The sequence below is a fragment of the Condylura cristata genome, unplaced genomic scaffold (assembly GCF_000260355.1).
Source record: "Condylura cristata isolate star-nosed mole 26May11 unplaced genomic scaffold, ConCri1.0 scaffold00015, whole genome shotgun sequence".
NCBI classification, from domain to species: Eukaryota; Metazoa; Chordata; class Mammalia; order Eulipotyphla; family Talpidae; genus Condylura; species Condylura cristata.
In genome coordinates, this window is record NW_004567116.1 from 23,791,037 (window position 1) to 23,807,845 (window position 16,809).

General features: G+C 37.9%; 1 protein-coding gene across 7 annotated transcripts in view; it reads right to left on the reverse strand.

The window, feature by feature from the left end:
• Window positions 1-16,809, reverse strand: part of GAS2 (growth arrest-specific 2) — a 137,372-nt gene that overhangs the window by 97,537 nt on the left and 23,026 nt on the right. The window contains exons 1-3 of one of the 7 annotated variants that reach the window (XM_012725629.1): window positions 10,818-10,834; window positions 9,908-10,076; window positions 3,394-3,558 (exon numbers count right to left, since the gene is read on the reverse strand). In XM_012725629.1, the coding sequence (XP_012581083.1) occupies window positions 3,394-3,538 (145 nt within the window). In that variant the 5' untranslated portion in view covers window positions 3,539-3,558; window positions 9,908-10,076; window positions 10,818-10,834. Of the gene's footprint in view, window positions 1-3,393; window positions 3,559-9,814; window positions 9,849-9,907; window positions 10,198-10,817; window positions 10,902-11,329; window positions 11,590-16,809 lie in introns of those variants that run through there. The other 6 variants (XM_012725628.1, XM_012725632.1, XM_004682972.2 and 3 more) reach the window with 6 other exon arrangements.

Here is a 16,809-nt window from a genome sequence, read left to right on the forward strand (position 1 = left end):
CTCCCCACTCTGTCCCTGGTGAATCCTCTCACCCTCTGCATCTCTGGCCTGTACCCCAGTTCTGTATGAATAAATAAATCTTAAAAAAAAAAAAAAGAATTTAAAGAGGAGTGCATAACATGAATTTGCAAATATTTCTGAAGTGACAAAATGACTAACAATGATTTTAAATTTTACTTTAATACTTCTATTTCCAAAACATGGTGACATTAAGCGTAGCTATTATATGAAGTAAAGTATCTACTATATGAAATAAAGATATATCTAGTTATGAAATAAAGATGTCTTCTAGTATAGCCATACATGTTATTCTTTTCTCTTTTTTTAATTACCATTCTAGTACATAATGTATTTTCTTAACCACCTAATGTTTTACTACTTTAAATAGTCTCATTTTTTTCTCTATTTTCCAAGTTACTATGAGGAGTTACTTGAAATCTATTATTTATCTGCTTTTATAAGTCAGTGCAAGATGGCACTTCATTACATCGTGAGATTGTTCTAAGATTCCCTTTCTGAGAAAATTTCACAAGCCATTATTTGTATTATGAACTACTAGAGTTAAAAAAAAATCCTATTCTTTAAAAGAAAGGTTGACAATTTATGTAAATTGTGTTCTTCCTCTCTATGCCCACAGATGTCCCAAAATGGGTCTTAGGAGATGGATTTCTTGGAAACTTAGGCTTTTGGAACTAGAAAGGACATTAGAGATCATCCACTCCACCCCCTTCATTTTACAGTTGAGGACACTAGCTGAGAAAAGATAGCTGAGTAACTTTGGGCAAGTTTCCTACCAAGAGGCAGAGCCAGAACCAGAAGCCAGGTCTCCTGATGCCCAGTTAGGAGCCAGGTCTCTTGACTTCATCCAAGGATCTTTCCATTACACCCAAACTGATGATTCTTTGAGGTTGCCTTGGGCTGCATACATTGATCGTGCTACTTTATAAATGACCACATTCACCAAATATAATGTATTTGATAACAAGTCACTGGACCTTGGAACATGCCTATACAACAAACTATAATTAATCCTGATCTCGTCCTGCCTATAATAATTCCATAGAACCTCACTGATCGTATAATAAACTACAAGCCCTTTAAGCTGGTCTTTAAAGCAGTGCTCCATCTAAACCCAGCACATCTGATGAAATGCTTCCCCTCTGTGCTGTTGACGCAGGTCTTCTGTCCTGGTGAACCACACTGCTCCCTAACTCAGCACATGCCACTCACCCCTCCCAGGCTCTTTTTCCAGGGCTTTGTCTGGCTAGTACTAATTATTCTTCAATTCTGAGTTTAAATATAAAACCCCTTAAAGAGTATTTTATTTCAATATTCTTATTGTATCCCATATCCTTTAATATTAACAAGTCCAAAAATTACTTACTTATTCAGTTATTTATTTAATATATTTCTTCTAAAATCTACTCCAAACTGTGGAAGGACAGGCTTTCTGCCTAATCTCAATCACCACATTACCATCCACCAGACTGTATCAGGAATACAGCCATCAGAATAGCTCATTGATTACTTTATGTGTCAGACCTTGTCTAATAGGGATGTTCTCATGCAAATCTACCTACAACAATCTGATGAGGTAGATCACAGATTACAATAATGAGGCACAGTGCATAGACATCGCCTTGTATCACAGAGCAAGAAGTGGTAGAACTGAACTGAGATTTGAATTCAAGCATTCTAATCCCAGAGTCTATTTTCCAAACAATATATTATACTGCATATTCAAATATGCACTGAATAAATAAATCAAGTTTATACTATCGCAAACTACATACATGAAAAACCACAATGACAATATGCCAGGCACTGTTCTAAGTAGCGCATACACATGCGTTAGTCATTTCATGATGGTTTGACCCCATGAGAACCCTGCAAAGTAAACATCACTACTATTACCACTTTGGGGTGAAGAAACTGAGGCACAGAGAGTCACAATTGCCCCAGTTCATACTGCTAACAAGGGACAAACGCCAAATATTTTGTGTCTGTCTGTGCTCTTAACTTCGGTTTTGTCCTGACATAATTGCAATAGTTCATGCCCAGCGATCACACAAAATTAATAATAAATTACTAGTGTAATAATCATTAGTCAATCCAAAATGACAAAAAGCTAAATGTTGTTTAAGCTAAATTGGTTCTTTCTATGTGATGGGGATAAATGCACCTTCCTTGCAGGGATGAATTGCTAGAAGGGGATCGTGTCTTTCTTCTGGTGGACACAGCGCCATACAGGGGGAGGGCCTACCAGGGAAGAACCTTATATGTACCTGTCCTTACCCTTCAGCTGGGAGTCTTTCTAAAGGGTGTTACTCATATGTAGTAACTGTGGTTACACTGCCCAGAGTTGTTAAAATCTTATATACACAATGAGGTAAAAGGGCAAATGAAGGTTAAAAAAAAAAAAAAAACACAAAGCAATGCAAAAATCCAGAGCAAAAGGAAAATCTTGCTAAAACCTTGCTAAAATTTTAGGACAGGTGCTTCACACTAAGCCCTACAGATTCATCAGCTAGAAAGTGAGTCCAGCAGTACTTTGATAGGTGTTTTAAATAACAAGATAATGTTAGTGAAATCCTTTTTTCACATTATAAAGTCCCCTGAAAATTCTATGTTTTCTCAATATTCAAATCTTATGCCTTATAAAACCTAAAGGGTTCATACCTCAGGTCTGAAACAGATTTTATTTTTGCTGAAGAACTATTAATAGAAATAATATTGCTATAGATGATGATTCTTTGAACTTATGATTCCTTTCTGTATATGACTCTAATTTTATCCTATAAATATGGCAACCCAATAGAAACAAAAAGAGATGCAACCTTAGCATGAGGAAATGTTTATCTCGATAACAATATTTTTTGGAAGAGTACTTAAAAACCAAAATGTAATGAAAAGAAAATATCTAGTTCAAGGTTGGGTGACTCTGGTCAGCTCATTCAGACAAGGATAGATGCTTTTGTCCTGGAGTTTGGGGTATTCAGCAGTTTTAGAAGCTGCTTTATAAAAGTAGGGCAAAGAAATCTAATTTTAGAAGTCAGATTTCATGGATGATGGCCTGTGTACAGTGTCAAAAAGATAGGCCAATTGGTCAACTACATAAAAGTAAGAAAAGAATCAGATCAGCAGATAGATGAAATAAGTAATCTGACCACATGGCATGAAGACACGGTATCATAATGACTAAGGACACAGGGTAAGAGACACTGAGAAATTCATTTAACTTTTCACATGTTTCAGATTTCCCAGAAGCAAAATCCAATCAATGAAGGTCTTTCTTTCCAAGGTGCTGTCACATGCTTAGGTGAAGAACACTACATGAGGGGAAAAAAAGCAACTTGTTATCTTTGTTCACAAAATGAGATCTTATAACCTTACCTAATAGATTGGTCAACCACAAGGCTAGATCTTCTTTCATCGGTAGCAAATTAGCTTCATGTCTGCTGGCCAGCCACTGGCTGTACTGATGCATATCAGAGAGGCCAGGTCCGCTGCGCACCTTGGGGCTCAGAGCAGTGCACATTATTTATCCACTCGCAATACCTGTTTCGGAAACAAAAAAGCAATTGTTTTTTTTTTTTTTTTTTTTTTTTATACAGACCTCTCTTGTTAAAGATCCATTGCCCATGCCATAATAAAGAATGGGATTCATGGATGCTTTGATGACAGGTCAGGTTATTAATTATTAAACTCCATGAAACACTGTTTGCTTTATCTGTGTTTGCCCTACACTTTTGACTAACCACTAGGTCGGAAACAGGAGAAATCAAAGGTCAAGCAGGAAAAAATCAAACAGTAAACACTAAGCATCTGCAAAACATCGGATCTGGAACAACTCAGCTTCTAAAGCAAGACATCTCACTTATTCAAAAACAGTAAAAAATGGTTGTTTAAATGTTATTATTGCCCAAAATGTAAACTACCATTGTTTGGGTTAATTTTGATTACCACAGAAATTTCAGACTGAGTGCTCACAATGGCAGTTTTTGCTCAGTTTATTATAAACATCCACTCATTACCCTTAAACATATTACCTGTAAGATTAAGCACAGCACTTGATTTTTGGCAGATGGTGAAGCAAGAACAGACTCCACTTAGAGAATTGTGTGGGAAATAGGAGAAAAGATCCTTGCTACATTTCTATCATTTTATGGTTCATGAAACGGCATGAACCTGTGCTCTAAGATCATTACTTCTTCCAGAATGACACAATTTACAAAAAAGATTCATCATAAACCCAGAGTATGACACAACAACTACACCGTAATACTGCCATCATTTTCTTGGTCTGACTTTGTATCTTCCCATTTTATATGTCTTGCATATTAGATTCGGTTTGTCACTACCTTTAGAATACAAGTAATTAAATACCTTATAACTACAAAATAAGAAATTCTTTCATTAACCTAATTACCCTATGAGTAGCAGAGTCCCATAGGTAATAGAAAGAATTCTTCAATATATACTTGGCCTTGAATGAACAGTTTTGTATGTGCTATTTATAGGACTAAGATCACAGAAGTTGACAATGAAGCAGCTAAGCAAACAAATTCATAAGTTTAACAATCTGTAGGATTCCATTCTGTATACAAGTAGTGCATATAGAATAATAAAATGCATTAAAACTGAATGAATATGAGAATATTTTCAACTAGCATGAGGTTTATATGATACAATGAGGTTTTGGACTTTATTTCAATATTTACAATTTTAATTTAATGTTGAAAAGTTATATTTCAAAGTTACCACTATAAATTGTATATGTTCTTGCTGATGTTAGACTTTCAAATTTTATATAGTAATAATTTCCAGTTATTATCAAACTGTAATTCTCCTTCCCTGGTGGTGCTGTGGGCTAACCCTAGCAGCACTGCAAGCTAGCCGCAGACTTTAGGACGAGTTCTATCCCTGGCCCCAGAGGTGACCCACATGGCGCAGCAGACCTCTCAGGTCACACCCGTTGCCCGCCTCAGCAATGTATTTTGTCAGTCAGCCTGTTCTGCTCTCCACTCTGTGTCTGATGAATCCTCTCACCCTGCACCCCTGGCTTGTACTCTGGTTCTGTATGCATAAATAAATAAATCTTAAAAAAAAAATGACTCTTAAGAAAACTAAGATACTGGTGTTTGGAAAAATGAAACATGTGACCAAAGCCCAATTATTTTGCTGCAATATTACAAAGACTGCTGGCAGGATGAGCAAACACCTCAAAACTCATGAGTATATAATTTTAAAACAGAAAAATTTTACTTCCTAAGCAATTATATCCTACAGTATATTTTGCAAAATTTTGTTTTAATTTTCTGTAGAAGCTCCTATATATACTTATTTAAGGTGAACCAGAGCAAGTGTAAAATATTTTAATGTACCTTATCAACTGTTACTAAATTGTTTATAAAGCCAGAACATCAGTTTGTCTATTCTTTGATAGCCAATGATCACCTACTGTACCTAAAGTTCTAAAGATTTCTCTAAACTGTGTGATTAAATTCCAGAACACTAAAATACTTTCCCCCAGTTCTTTTCAAAATAGATACAATTCCAGGAAAACAATATTTTAACCTGTAGCTAGTTGAGGCTTCCAAAGGCTAGTTAGTCTCAGAAACATGTAAGTAATAATACATTTAAGCACGTGATTCATACATTTAAATAACTAGTAATCTTAAAAGGGTTACCTCTAAAAGTGCTTTTCTTCTCAAGACACAATCTCACTCACTACTTTCCTGAAAATGAGATGTGGTACTTCAGTAACTTTACCTACATCCTATTATGTGCCCTGCAATTCCATTTAAGTCCTATTTTGCTCTGTAAAAGCAAGAAGACACCTCAGATTCTTAAGCTCATTGTCCTGCAAAGAATTCATCAAGGGATAGTTTACAGTAAGCCTAATGGCATGTAACAGTTTCAATGACCAGAGGGACACAGTCCTTCCCCTCAATGCTTCTCAACAGTGAAGTTTTATTTTCCTTGACACTAGCACATTTATTGCTCATGTAGTCAGACCTGCCAGAAATGTAATTCAAACTACCCTCTAATATTTACAGATGATCATTAAGTGAAAATAAGCAGAGAATTAGGACAATCAAGCAATTTTGTTACACAAAATTATATACAAATTGAAAAGCAAGAATAGTTGGTAAGGGGCAAAATGGGAAAAAGAAGCTAAATGGATAATTAGCACACAACAGAAGTCAAAAAATTAAGTACACACGCCAAAACATATAAACACCTAAAGTCAGTGGACTAGATTAAAGCTTCCACTACCGAACGGCCTTTTGAAAAACATTCCATTCAAACCATATCTCCCAATCATCTTTTTTCATATTGTATCTCAAATCACCATTAAATTTTACATAATTGTGTGATGCAGTTGAAAGTCATTACCCATTACATAGAGGTGTAGAAATGGCAAAGGTATGCATGGCTAGAAACCATGGGAATGAAACCAGTTGATAAGTTCAAAATTTGGAGTGTGGAAGAAGTATCACAAAATGAAGCAGTTTTCAACTGAAATGATTAAATTGGGGTGAAATGGCCAAATACCTTTATATTAACCAGATAAAAAATTCACCACAAGATTTGTCAATGTCTTACAATTTTCAGGAAAAGTTTTTTCTTAATCTGGAATTGGGTTATATCACAAAAAACAAACCATGACAAAGAAAATTCTGATCTTCTGAGTTCATGTGTCTTCAAAACCACAAGAGATGCCAAAGGGCAATGTTTAAAGATGAGAAATGAAATGATGAATGGCCCATTAGAATTTTATTCTTAAAAAGTTAGGCTTGGGAAGAAGAAAAACTTATTTCAGAAAATAGATCAAAACCCTGAAAGATGTTACCATTATAATTAATATAATCAAATATTCCAAAGCCTGAGAACTAACCTTAAGTACTAACCTTAAGTACTAAACACAGCCCATCACTTAGAAAAAAAAAAGGTAAATGTACACGTGCTTCTGTGAATTCTCCAAGCTATGACTTCTCTAAGTTCAATGGGTCTATTTAAATATGGATAACCCAACCCTTAATAGTTGGAATTCAGAAAAATAAAACTTAAGAGGAAAAACATGCAGAAATTTAATACAGAATTCCTTTTTAAAAGTGTGTATTTTTTTTTTATTTCTTTCCATAGTAGAAGTGATTCTGGAATAACCATTATAAATATGATGAGGCTTGAAATAGCCCAGGGGAAGAAGAAAATTAATGACTCCGTAAGTAAAATATCACATGTTTAATGTCTCTGTTTAGTCTGTTGCTCCAGAATCTGTTTGAGGACATTATCGGTATAACTCTGAAGAAAAAGTATTCTTTTACGCCACCTAGAGGTGTGCTTTGATTTTGATCAAGATGGTTTCCAGTTCATCTTCAGACTTGGCTGACATGTTGTAAAAATGTATTGCAATGTTACATAGAAAAGATGTAAGAATGAGAACAAAGTGATAAACACTGTATCTCTACTGTCTCCTATGTGATTTACTAAAAAGCCTGATGAATGGAAAGAAAATTAAAATTGGAAACTTAAGTTGTGGGGTCAAACATTGGCTCCACAATCTAGTCATTTAATAGCTGTTCCATTCCTGCCCTATGATTTTTTTGTTTTGTACTTGAGTTCTCTAGTATATAAAGTAAGCCAACATCTCAAATACAATTGTGAAGGCTAGTTATTTAAGCCAGTATGGTGTACACCACAAAAACTAGTTAAATCTAAATCACACCATAGGAAATCTGTTAAAAAAAATCCATTTATTTATTTATTTTTAAATGAAAAACAATTCTGTAACAAAATAAAACTACTTTATGGGACTCTTAAATCACTGAGAAGGACAAAAGGGATAAGAAATGAAACAGATAAAGACTGATATAATGAAACCATAAACAATGGGAAATGCAGTTTCCTTCATACTGAGACAATGCAAAAAATGTTGAATTCCAAAAAGAGTTGATTGCATGTGTATTAAAAAAATAAATTTGGGGAATAAATTATACTTTGTTTTTGATCTCAAGTAAAGGTTTATAAGCTATTAAGAAAGGGGAGTCCTATATCTCTTCAAATAAATACAGAAGGGTATCAACTAGGCCCCCTCTTCCTCCACAAAAGACTCCTTAACTGGATCCATTTAAAACAATGGCATTAATAAGTCCATAGTCAAAGGGGTCGCATCCTTAAAGACCACTTTTGTCCTCATCTGCAGCATTGATCTCAGCCCTAAGCTATTCTATCTTGATGTTATGGGGTACAAAGCAACGAAGAAGCAAATATTACAAGCCCAAAACACTACCTTTAAAAAATTAAAATGAAAAAAAGAAAAAAACAAAATCAAAAACACAAAATGAATTTCCTTCTAAAATCTGGATGGGGGGAAAAACCTACTTTCAAGCCAGACTCAAAGAATTACAATCAATGATAGTCTTTTATGGCTCTTTCACTCTTCTGAGGTCTTTCCTCTTATGTGATACATTTTGTCTGACCAATAATGTCTCTATGAGCTACATATTCTTAACCAGATTATGAATGAAGTCTTAACCTAAGCACCTAATCAGAAAATATTAATTTTATCAGAATAAAATTTAACAAAAAACATAATTCCACATTTTATAAATGGACAGCCACTTATGTCTAAGGGGAGCAATTTGTCCACAAATATAAAAGCACTATGCATAAAGGCAAATTAATTTACATTCATTACTAGCCTTTCTACTTATGTAATAAAATCATTAAAATCAAATGAACTGTAAAATATTTAAAAGTCAAATTCCTGGCTATTAATAGGTTATTAATAATATGCTTTGCCCAAAGTGACAAGGGTATGTGGTCACAATCATTAGAAGTATCCCAGTTGCCCTCTAAGAGCCTCAACTTAAGTAATTCTCTTCCAGGAATCTTTCATCCTTCAACCCATAAATATTTATCTTGAATCAACTGATGGTATACCTGTAATTAATAATTTCTTCTCATTTCATGACCAAAAAGCTGGGCTAGTGGAAACTGATTTCTTATATTTCCATGGTATTAGAGATTTTTTTTCAAGATTTAAAAATTCTACCAAGCTATTCTTCCAATTTAGCAAAGGTTTTTGAACTCCTATCAGATTAACCTGAAACATAAGTTGAATAGCAAACCATGAAAAGTCATTAATTAATTAGAATATTTAAGGACTTCTATTAAAATTTCATCTAAGTTGAATATATAAACTTAAATCAGGAAATGTTCTTTGTGTTGACTAACCTTGAAAAGATTTAGGACAGAATAATTATACAAGGTCCTTAACTCACTCTGAGAAGAGATACTTTCCTCCTTCACTCCAAATTTTCTGTCCAGTTAGAAAAACCTTGATGGTGCTTAGGAGAAATGAAAAGAAATAACAAGGTACTGTATGCACCTCCATATCAAAAGCACAAAGATACCAAAAATAGAATTAACAACAGTGGCAGGTCTAACAGAAATAACTCTGCCAACAAATTGTTCAAACCTCATTACTTGATTTCAACCAAGGTAACTTGGGCTGTCCAAAGTCTTCAAAAATCTATAATACAGACTGTCAGCTTTGAATCAAAATTGCAATATTACAAATATCAGGCTTAATATATAAGGCCTGATATTTTATGTTACCTAGAGGTTTGTTTCTTATTACAATTTTTTACCCAGATACTGGAAAGATTAGTGACCATTACGCTAGGAGAAAGAAATTTTGCCATGTGAATTCATTTCCCATTAAAGCACAGTCCACACCACAAAAGCAATAAAGTGAAGAAATAAGCCCAAAGTTTAGGAGCTTACAGGCTTAAATCCAAGTTACCTTTCAGTTTCAGGCCATTTAGGGAAGCCCTTGCAAAGAGGCAATATGCATTGCAAAGCTCCCCATCCCTTGCCTGAGGCATCTGTCTCTTACCTTCGTTTAGGCAGTCAGAACCAAGACACCCATGTTGGAGAGGACCCCCACAACCACCAGCTCTTCCTCTGCAGTTAGGAGGGAGCATTCCTTGAGAAGGAACTCATTGGTGGAATTCAAAGACAGGCTGGGCAAACTCTATCCCAGCTGTAGTTAATCAGTGGCCACACTACAAGGTTGGGGAAAGAAGGAAAAAGCACAAGGGCTTGTTCTGAGCCTTCCTCTGGGAATCTCAGGGGATAGGTGCAGAGGAAAGGTGGACTTCCTCCGCCTGGCTGGCACATCCAACCTGTCTGAGCCTTTATTTTAACACTAGGAGGCCAGATGGGTGTTCCTGTGCACACACAGATCTTATTTCCTCCACATGAGCTCTGCCCTACACCACTGATCCAGCTTTGTTGGACAGGGAGGAGTTTACAAGAGAGACAGGAAAACTGCAAACTCTTGACTGTAAGAGAATGAAGATGTAGCAGGTAAGGGGATGAAGAGGAATAAGATGGGAATGAAAAGGTGTTGATTTCCCAAACAGTTAAGGGTGAGGGGAAGTACTGAACAATCCATGCACCTAAATTGTAATGGAAAGTAGAAAACAGAATCGGTTAACCCCTGCTTTTCTTCCGGCTCCCTTTCCAGACATTGGACGTGTGGGCTAAGCTAATGGCAGTTTACCTTACTGGCCTCATAGAATTTGTCAAAATAAGCAATGCCTCCAAAAGGAATTCTCCTCTGCACCTCAATTTCAGATTCCCAAACCCTACTCTCGACAAAAAGGACAATATTACCCCAAATCTTCCCAAAGGGGTTTGATTCATAAACAAGCATTTGTTTATTCACGTAAAAAAAAAAAAAAAAAAAAAAACTCAATTCTGTCAAACGCAACAGTCGAAAACAACATCACCCCAAATCTCACATGAGGCTCTTTCTTCTCTTCCTAGCCTCCTCCACTCAAGACATGCAGGATCAATCTATTCAGACTATCCCCTTTTCTCTCCCCCGTAACAGAAAAGCTAGCATGGTTTACAGAGAGCCTGTGCACGGAAGCATTTGCCTGCATTCGTAATCGATGTGCTAATTAGAAATCTTCACTTCCGTCCCTGGTTGGCTGAGCCATCCCAGCGGGCTTTTCGTGTAGCGGTCATTTGGCTTGTTCCACAATAGAGAGAAGGAACACATGATTGTTTCCAAGGAATCAGAGTTACCCACTGCAATGACCACCCACTCAGAACCAGAGCCCGTCCAGGTCTCCGCGACTCCTCTCCCATCCCAGATTCGTCCCCGAGATGATATCTAAGCCCTCCCCCTCAAGCCGTCACCCCAGCAGCAGCCGCAGCAGGCGGCAGAGAAGCTCTGGCCACCGCCGGCTGCAGAGAGCGCACGCTGCGGCGGCGCCGGCGGAGAGCTGGGCCAGCTCGCCTTGCTCACCCCGCGTCCGGAGCTGGGCTGCTGGCGCCTCTCAGAGGTGCTGGGGGTCCCGACTTCGCTCCCGCAGCGTCTCTGGCCCGGCCCCCACCCGGCGCAGGTCCTGCAGCAGCTGCTCTCTGCACCCCACCAGCCCGGCGGCAGCAGTTACAGCCGCAGTGCCCCTCTTCATACTTCTCTGATGGCTCCTCTTGGTGCAGTTTGGGAAAACGATTTTTCCCCCTGCCAGAAACAGATTTCCTACATTTCATCAGTCCACATAGACCGAGCGGAAGTAAAATGCTTACTTTTCTGGTGGACAGCAAACGCAATTGACACTGATTTACCCTTCAAACGGGGAGAGATTGTATTACAAGCCCTTTGGCAGCAATTCCGAAGTTGGGGCCAAGCTCCAGCCCCCTCGTCGTCCCCCAAACACTAACTTAAGAGAGAAAGGGCGGGAGGGTGAGGAGGGGATCATATTTAACCCCAGGATTTTAACAAAGTCAATGGCTTTAGCACAATATTAAAACTAGGTGTTGGAAAAGGTTTACTTTCCTGGCCAGTGATTTTGCAGACTCAGAGGCTTGAGCTTTCCAGTAATTTCAGCCACTCTGCGTTCCAAATTGAACAATTTGATTTCTTACAGCTCTCTTTAAATATCAGATTTTAGCAGAGACTACACTCAGGACTGTTTTCACTTTAAAAAAAAGGAAATACAATTCCACCCTCTCTCTCAACCTCAGCTCAGCATTATGTTGAATGTCACAGACAATTTTCTCCAACTGTTGTTTATTAGCTCATGCATTCTCATATGAAATCTTCCCATGAAGGAGTACAGATGTTCAAACGTCTACTACCCTCTAATACACATGTGACCCCTGGCTGAGTGTCCCACTCACCTGGGCACCCGTGATCACTGCCACGGGTGTTGATGAAATGTGTCACAATTTTTTGCTTGCTATTTTCATTCATCAGGTTTGAACACCCCTCCATCCAATGTGATAGGATGGCAGGGACACAGGTATTCTAATTTTCTCTTGGATACCATATTTTAAAATGGTGTATAATGAACCTCACTTTTAACCTAGCACCCACCCCCAAAGAGAAACTACTATAGATATACAACAGCAATACATGCGGATAATTTTAGATATAATTGGAAAAAGACACTTATTTTGCTCTCATCTGGAAGTGGTTATATGCTTTAGAATAGCTAGAATCTGCATCAGTTACTTGCTTGTAGTAGCTGCACTAACATGAAAAAGGGACGAAAACAGATTGAAAAGTTTGGCAGTATTAAATTCAAAGGCCTTTATAATTTGATGTTGCAGCTGTCAGCTTCATATTCCTCCTTGACTTCCCAGAAAAAAAAAAAAAGTCATTCCTCATTTTCAGAAGCTACAGCTTTATAAAAATGCCAATAGAACCGCTGAAACAGGTCACAATGGCAATAAAACATAAAGAAGAATGATTGAAGAGTTTGAGTAAAGGGTTTTGAATAATAAAATTTCTCAAAATTTAACATATCTGAGTATTCCTAAACCCAGCAAAACATTTTGAGATGCTAAACCTATAAAATATAAGTAAAATATTAAATATCCTTGATAAATATTCATAATCAAAGCATCAAACTTCAATACATGTTAATTTAAGAATCTTCACAGTATTTACTAAAGATCCAAAGACTTTAATACGTTGAATTGTGAAAGTCTTATCTTCTATTCCTCTGCAGATACAAACATTCTCGTCAAATTTGTTCAATATTAAGTTATAAAAAGCAAACTGAAAGGCATATTTTTGTTGACTCAGGGACAAAGCTAAAGCTAGCCTGGGAAAGTAAGGAAATTTACAGAGGCATTGGGAAAGCATAATCATTCGATATTACTCTTCCCTATTTCACAGACCCTTCTTTCCAGGGATTTTTAGCATTAAGTTCTATATTTATCAAATTCTGTGTCATTTAGCAACAGCCAAAAGGAAAATATTCTAAGTATTCTTTTGGTGATGGAAGTGGAGTGATGCAAAAGATTTCTGAAGAGGCATCAAAATAGTATTTTCTTTTAAATTATTCCAGCATTTGCTATTGAATTTTCATTTTGTGTTTTTGAAAATGGATTTTTTTTTCCGTTGTATTTCCAATCTGTCACTGACATATTTGTCAGACAATCTTTTTGTCCAAGAGTTTTTTTTTTTTTTTTGCCTTTTCTCAGCCTCAATAAGTTAAATTCTGAGACCAGACTTCAAGTAACTTGATTATAGATAACTGCCCTAAAGAGAAGGTAAGGGAAGCAAATGCCTCACCTAATAAAGTAAAAAAAATGTCTAAATACATTCTTGAAACTTCACTGCATAAGAAAAGTCAGGCCAGAATTAAAGAAACTATAGTTTTCCTTTTCAGGTTATGATCAAAGAACATCAATATTAAAAGTGGCTGGGCTATTCTGTATCTCAGTCATGTAACCCTTTGACATTGTCTCCAATATGAACTGTGCCTTTTATATAAAAACTAGAAGGAAATTTTCATAAAGCAAGGAAATTCTTCTATTCCTCATCTATAGAGCTGCCTTAATCCCGTCTCACTCCTCTCTCTTCTCAAATTCCCTCTTGGAAATAATATATACTCACTTATTCTGAAAAGCGACCAAACTTTCTAAGATGACAGAGGTTAGGGATCTTTCGAAGTAATCTGAGTAGCATGGAAATAGATGTTGGGTTAAAGTAAAGTAAATTTCCAAAGGAAACCAAGACATTTGCTTGTTCCTAAAAAGCTTCAAAAAGGCAGTTAAAGGCAGTGATAACCACAGTAAGTGAAATACTCTGAGGCATGAAATTGTGTTAAAATATATGAAGCAATGTAATAAGTGAAAACATTTATTTACATTTCATTGAAATACTTAGTCACACATGTTTGCGTGGCCCATAGCATAGGCTTTCAACTCATACCTATCGAAATAAAAATTTCTAAATATCACAAGGCAGGCAAATTTGATTTTATAAATTCTAATATGGTGGTAACATATATTATAGGAATAAAAAGTAAATGTTGGTGGAGGATCAAGGTGGTGGCAGAGTAAAGACTCCGAGATCACTGCATCCAGGCTTGCACGGGAATTGAGGACTGAAAATGGATTATAGACTTACATACTACGAGTTTCAACCCAAATGAAAAACATCCTGGACTCACTAGAGGGGGAATCGGTGATTGGGGAGATCCCATAAGGGAACCCCTGGGAAAACTCAGGTGCCTGGAAGTTTGGCGGGTTGCAGGAGCTGCTTTGCCCCACGCTAAAGCCCTGAAGGTGAAGGGGGAAGGCTCAGCTCTGTAAGGGAGCCCAGGCTGAGGAAAGACTGCAAATCTGATCCGCAACACCTGGGTACAGGGAAAACCTGCCGAAACTGCAGGCCCAATCTGGAGTACCTGGATGCTGCGCAAAGCCACTGAGGACCAGCTCAACCAGGTCAGGAATGGGCAAGATGGCGGCAGAATAAAGACACTGAGACGACTATATCCAAACTCGCACGGGAATATATAAAAACGATCTATAAACTTACATGTTATGAGTTTCAACCCAAATGAGAATGCCCTGGACTCACTAGAAGGAAAATAACCGAGGGAGAATCTGCGACGGGGGAGTTCCCATAAGGGAATTCCTAACCGGTACTGCACAGGCAGTATTAGTGGAACCCTGCAACTCTGATCTGGTAATGCCAGTGGCTTCTTACTAGTTCGGCTCCTTTAAAAATCTAGACTCCTGGACGCTAGGAAGTGCTGCAGAGGGAGACTGACTGCAGCGGCAGCTGTCTCTGCTCTGCACAGCTGCAGCAGCTTTTTACCCCAGCTGTGCTACAGTCCTGGAGATAAACTAGGAAAACTAGCTAGGGAGAGGAAACCAAATTGTGGGAAAAGACTGCAGCTCGGAAGCAGAGGCCCGCTGTAGAGGTGTTGTTGTCCTTTGCCCCAGCAGCCCCAACAAAGCCCTGGATATAAACTGAGACAACACAGCTAGGTGAGTGGATCCCAAGCTGGGGGGGGGGGGCGGCGGCAGTAGAAGAAAAAAAAAAACTGCTCTACTCTGCTCTACTTAGAGCCCAGGAGGTGGAGAAGAGGAACTGGCAATTGGGGCCCCTCTAGTCCTACCTGCATCTCCTGCCCCCACAACAGAGATCTGAGACTAGGCAACATTAGGGTTTGGTCAGGTCTTGGCTCCATTCTTAAGGCATGGTCAACAAGACTCACAAAGCCCCTGAGTTAAAGAGGGGGGAAAAAAACAGATAGGACCTAACCACAGGCCCAACCCTAGGAAAATGCAATAATTTTAACAATCTTCCATGGGCACATTCAACATAGAGAGGCCCTAGGAAGTGCTTCAAATGGGGAGACTTGCTAAGGGCTCTACCTGCTTACCACATCTACCCACAAAAACTGTGGTAAAACCCTGGAGTTAAAGAGATACAGCTGGGCTCTGTGAGAGGACCTCAGGCAGTGGGGAGGCACTGCTCAGGGAGGGTCTGTTTGGACTAAACAAAAAGAGCCATGAAAGCTGAGAGGGAGGATTGGCAGACTGGCCGCCTGCTCAGCTGGGAGGATTTCAGCCCTCTAGCACTCCCCTGCACTCCTGTGGAGAGGGGGAGATTCTACCCCCACAACAGAGGCCCGAAGACTTGTGAGCCAGAAAGGCTTACAGTACTTAGAGAGCAAACAAAGCCAGTCACCAACAAGGCTCCAGGGAAGCCTACAACACTTCTAATACATCATAACCACCACGGGCACACCAAGCATAGAGAGAATCTGGGACATCCGAAGGCTACAAACATCAACAGACACCTTCCAGAAACACAGACTCAATGTGTTACTAGAAGAGGCTGAACAACACAAGTATATATATAAAAAAAAAAAAAAGGCTGATCAATAATAGCAACACTGTGTCTCTGCAAATAGACAAATAGAAAGTATTAGAAAATACACAACAGGGAAAAGAAGACAAACAAATATTCAAGCAAGTCTACAAGGGGAAAATTTACCACAAAAAGATCAGTCAGCAGAAACCACCAAAGAAATAGAAGAACTGTTCAACCTACCAGATAAAGAATTCAGAATCATCATGAAAAACAAACAAAATGAAATGAGGCAATCCATCCAGGAGTTAAAGAATGCAAACAAGAAAATGAATGAAAAAAATGAAAGAAATGAAAAAAATATGAGACAAGCAATCAACAAACTGAAGAAAGAAAATGAGACATTAAAAAAGGAAATAGAAGAAATGCAGACCAATGAAAAGGCCACTAGAAGAGATAAAGAATGCTGGGAAAAGTAATGAAAACAGAAAAGATGAAATGGAAGAATGAATCAGCACCCTCGAAGACACAGAAACAAAGAGAATTAAAAAAGAAAAAGAAAAAGAAGCAAAAAGGAAAAGGAATAGGAATGAAGAAACACTTTAAGAGCTATCTGACATCATTAGGAAAGGAAACATCAGAGTTATAGGTATCCCAGAAGGCAA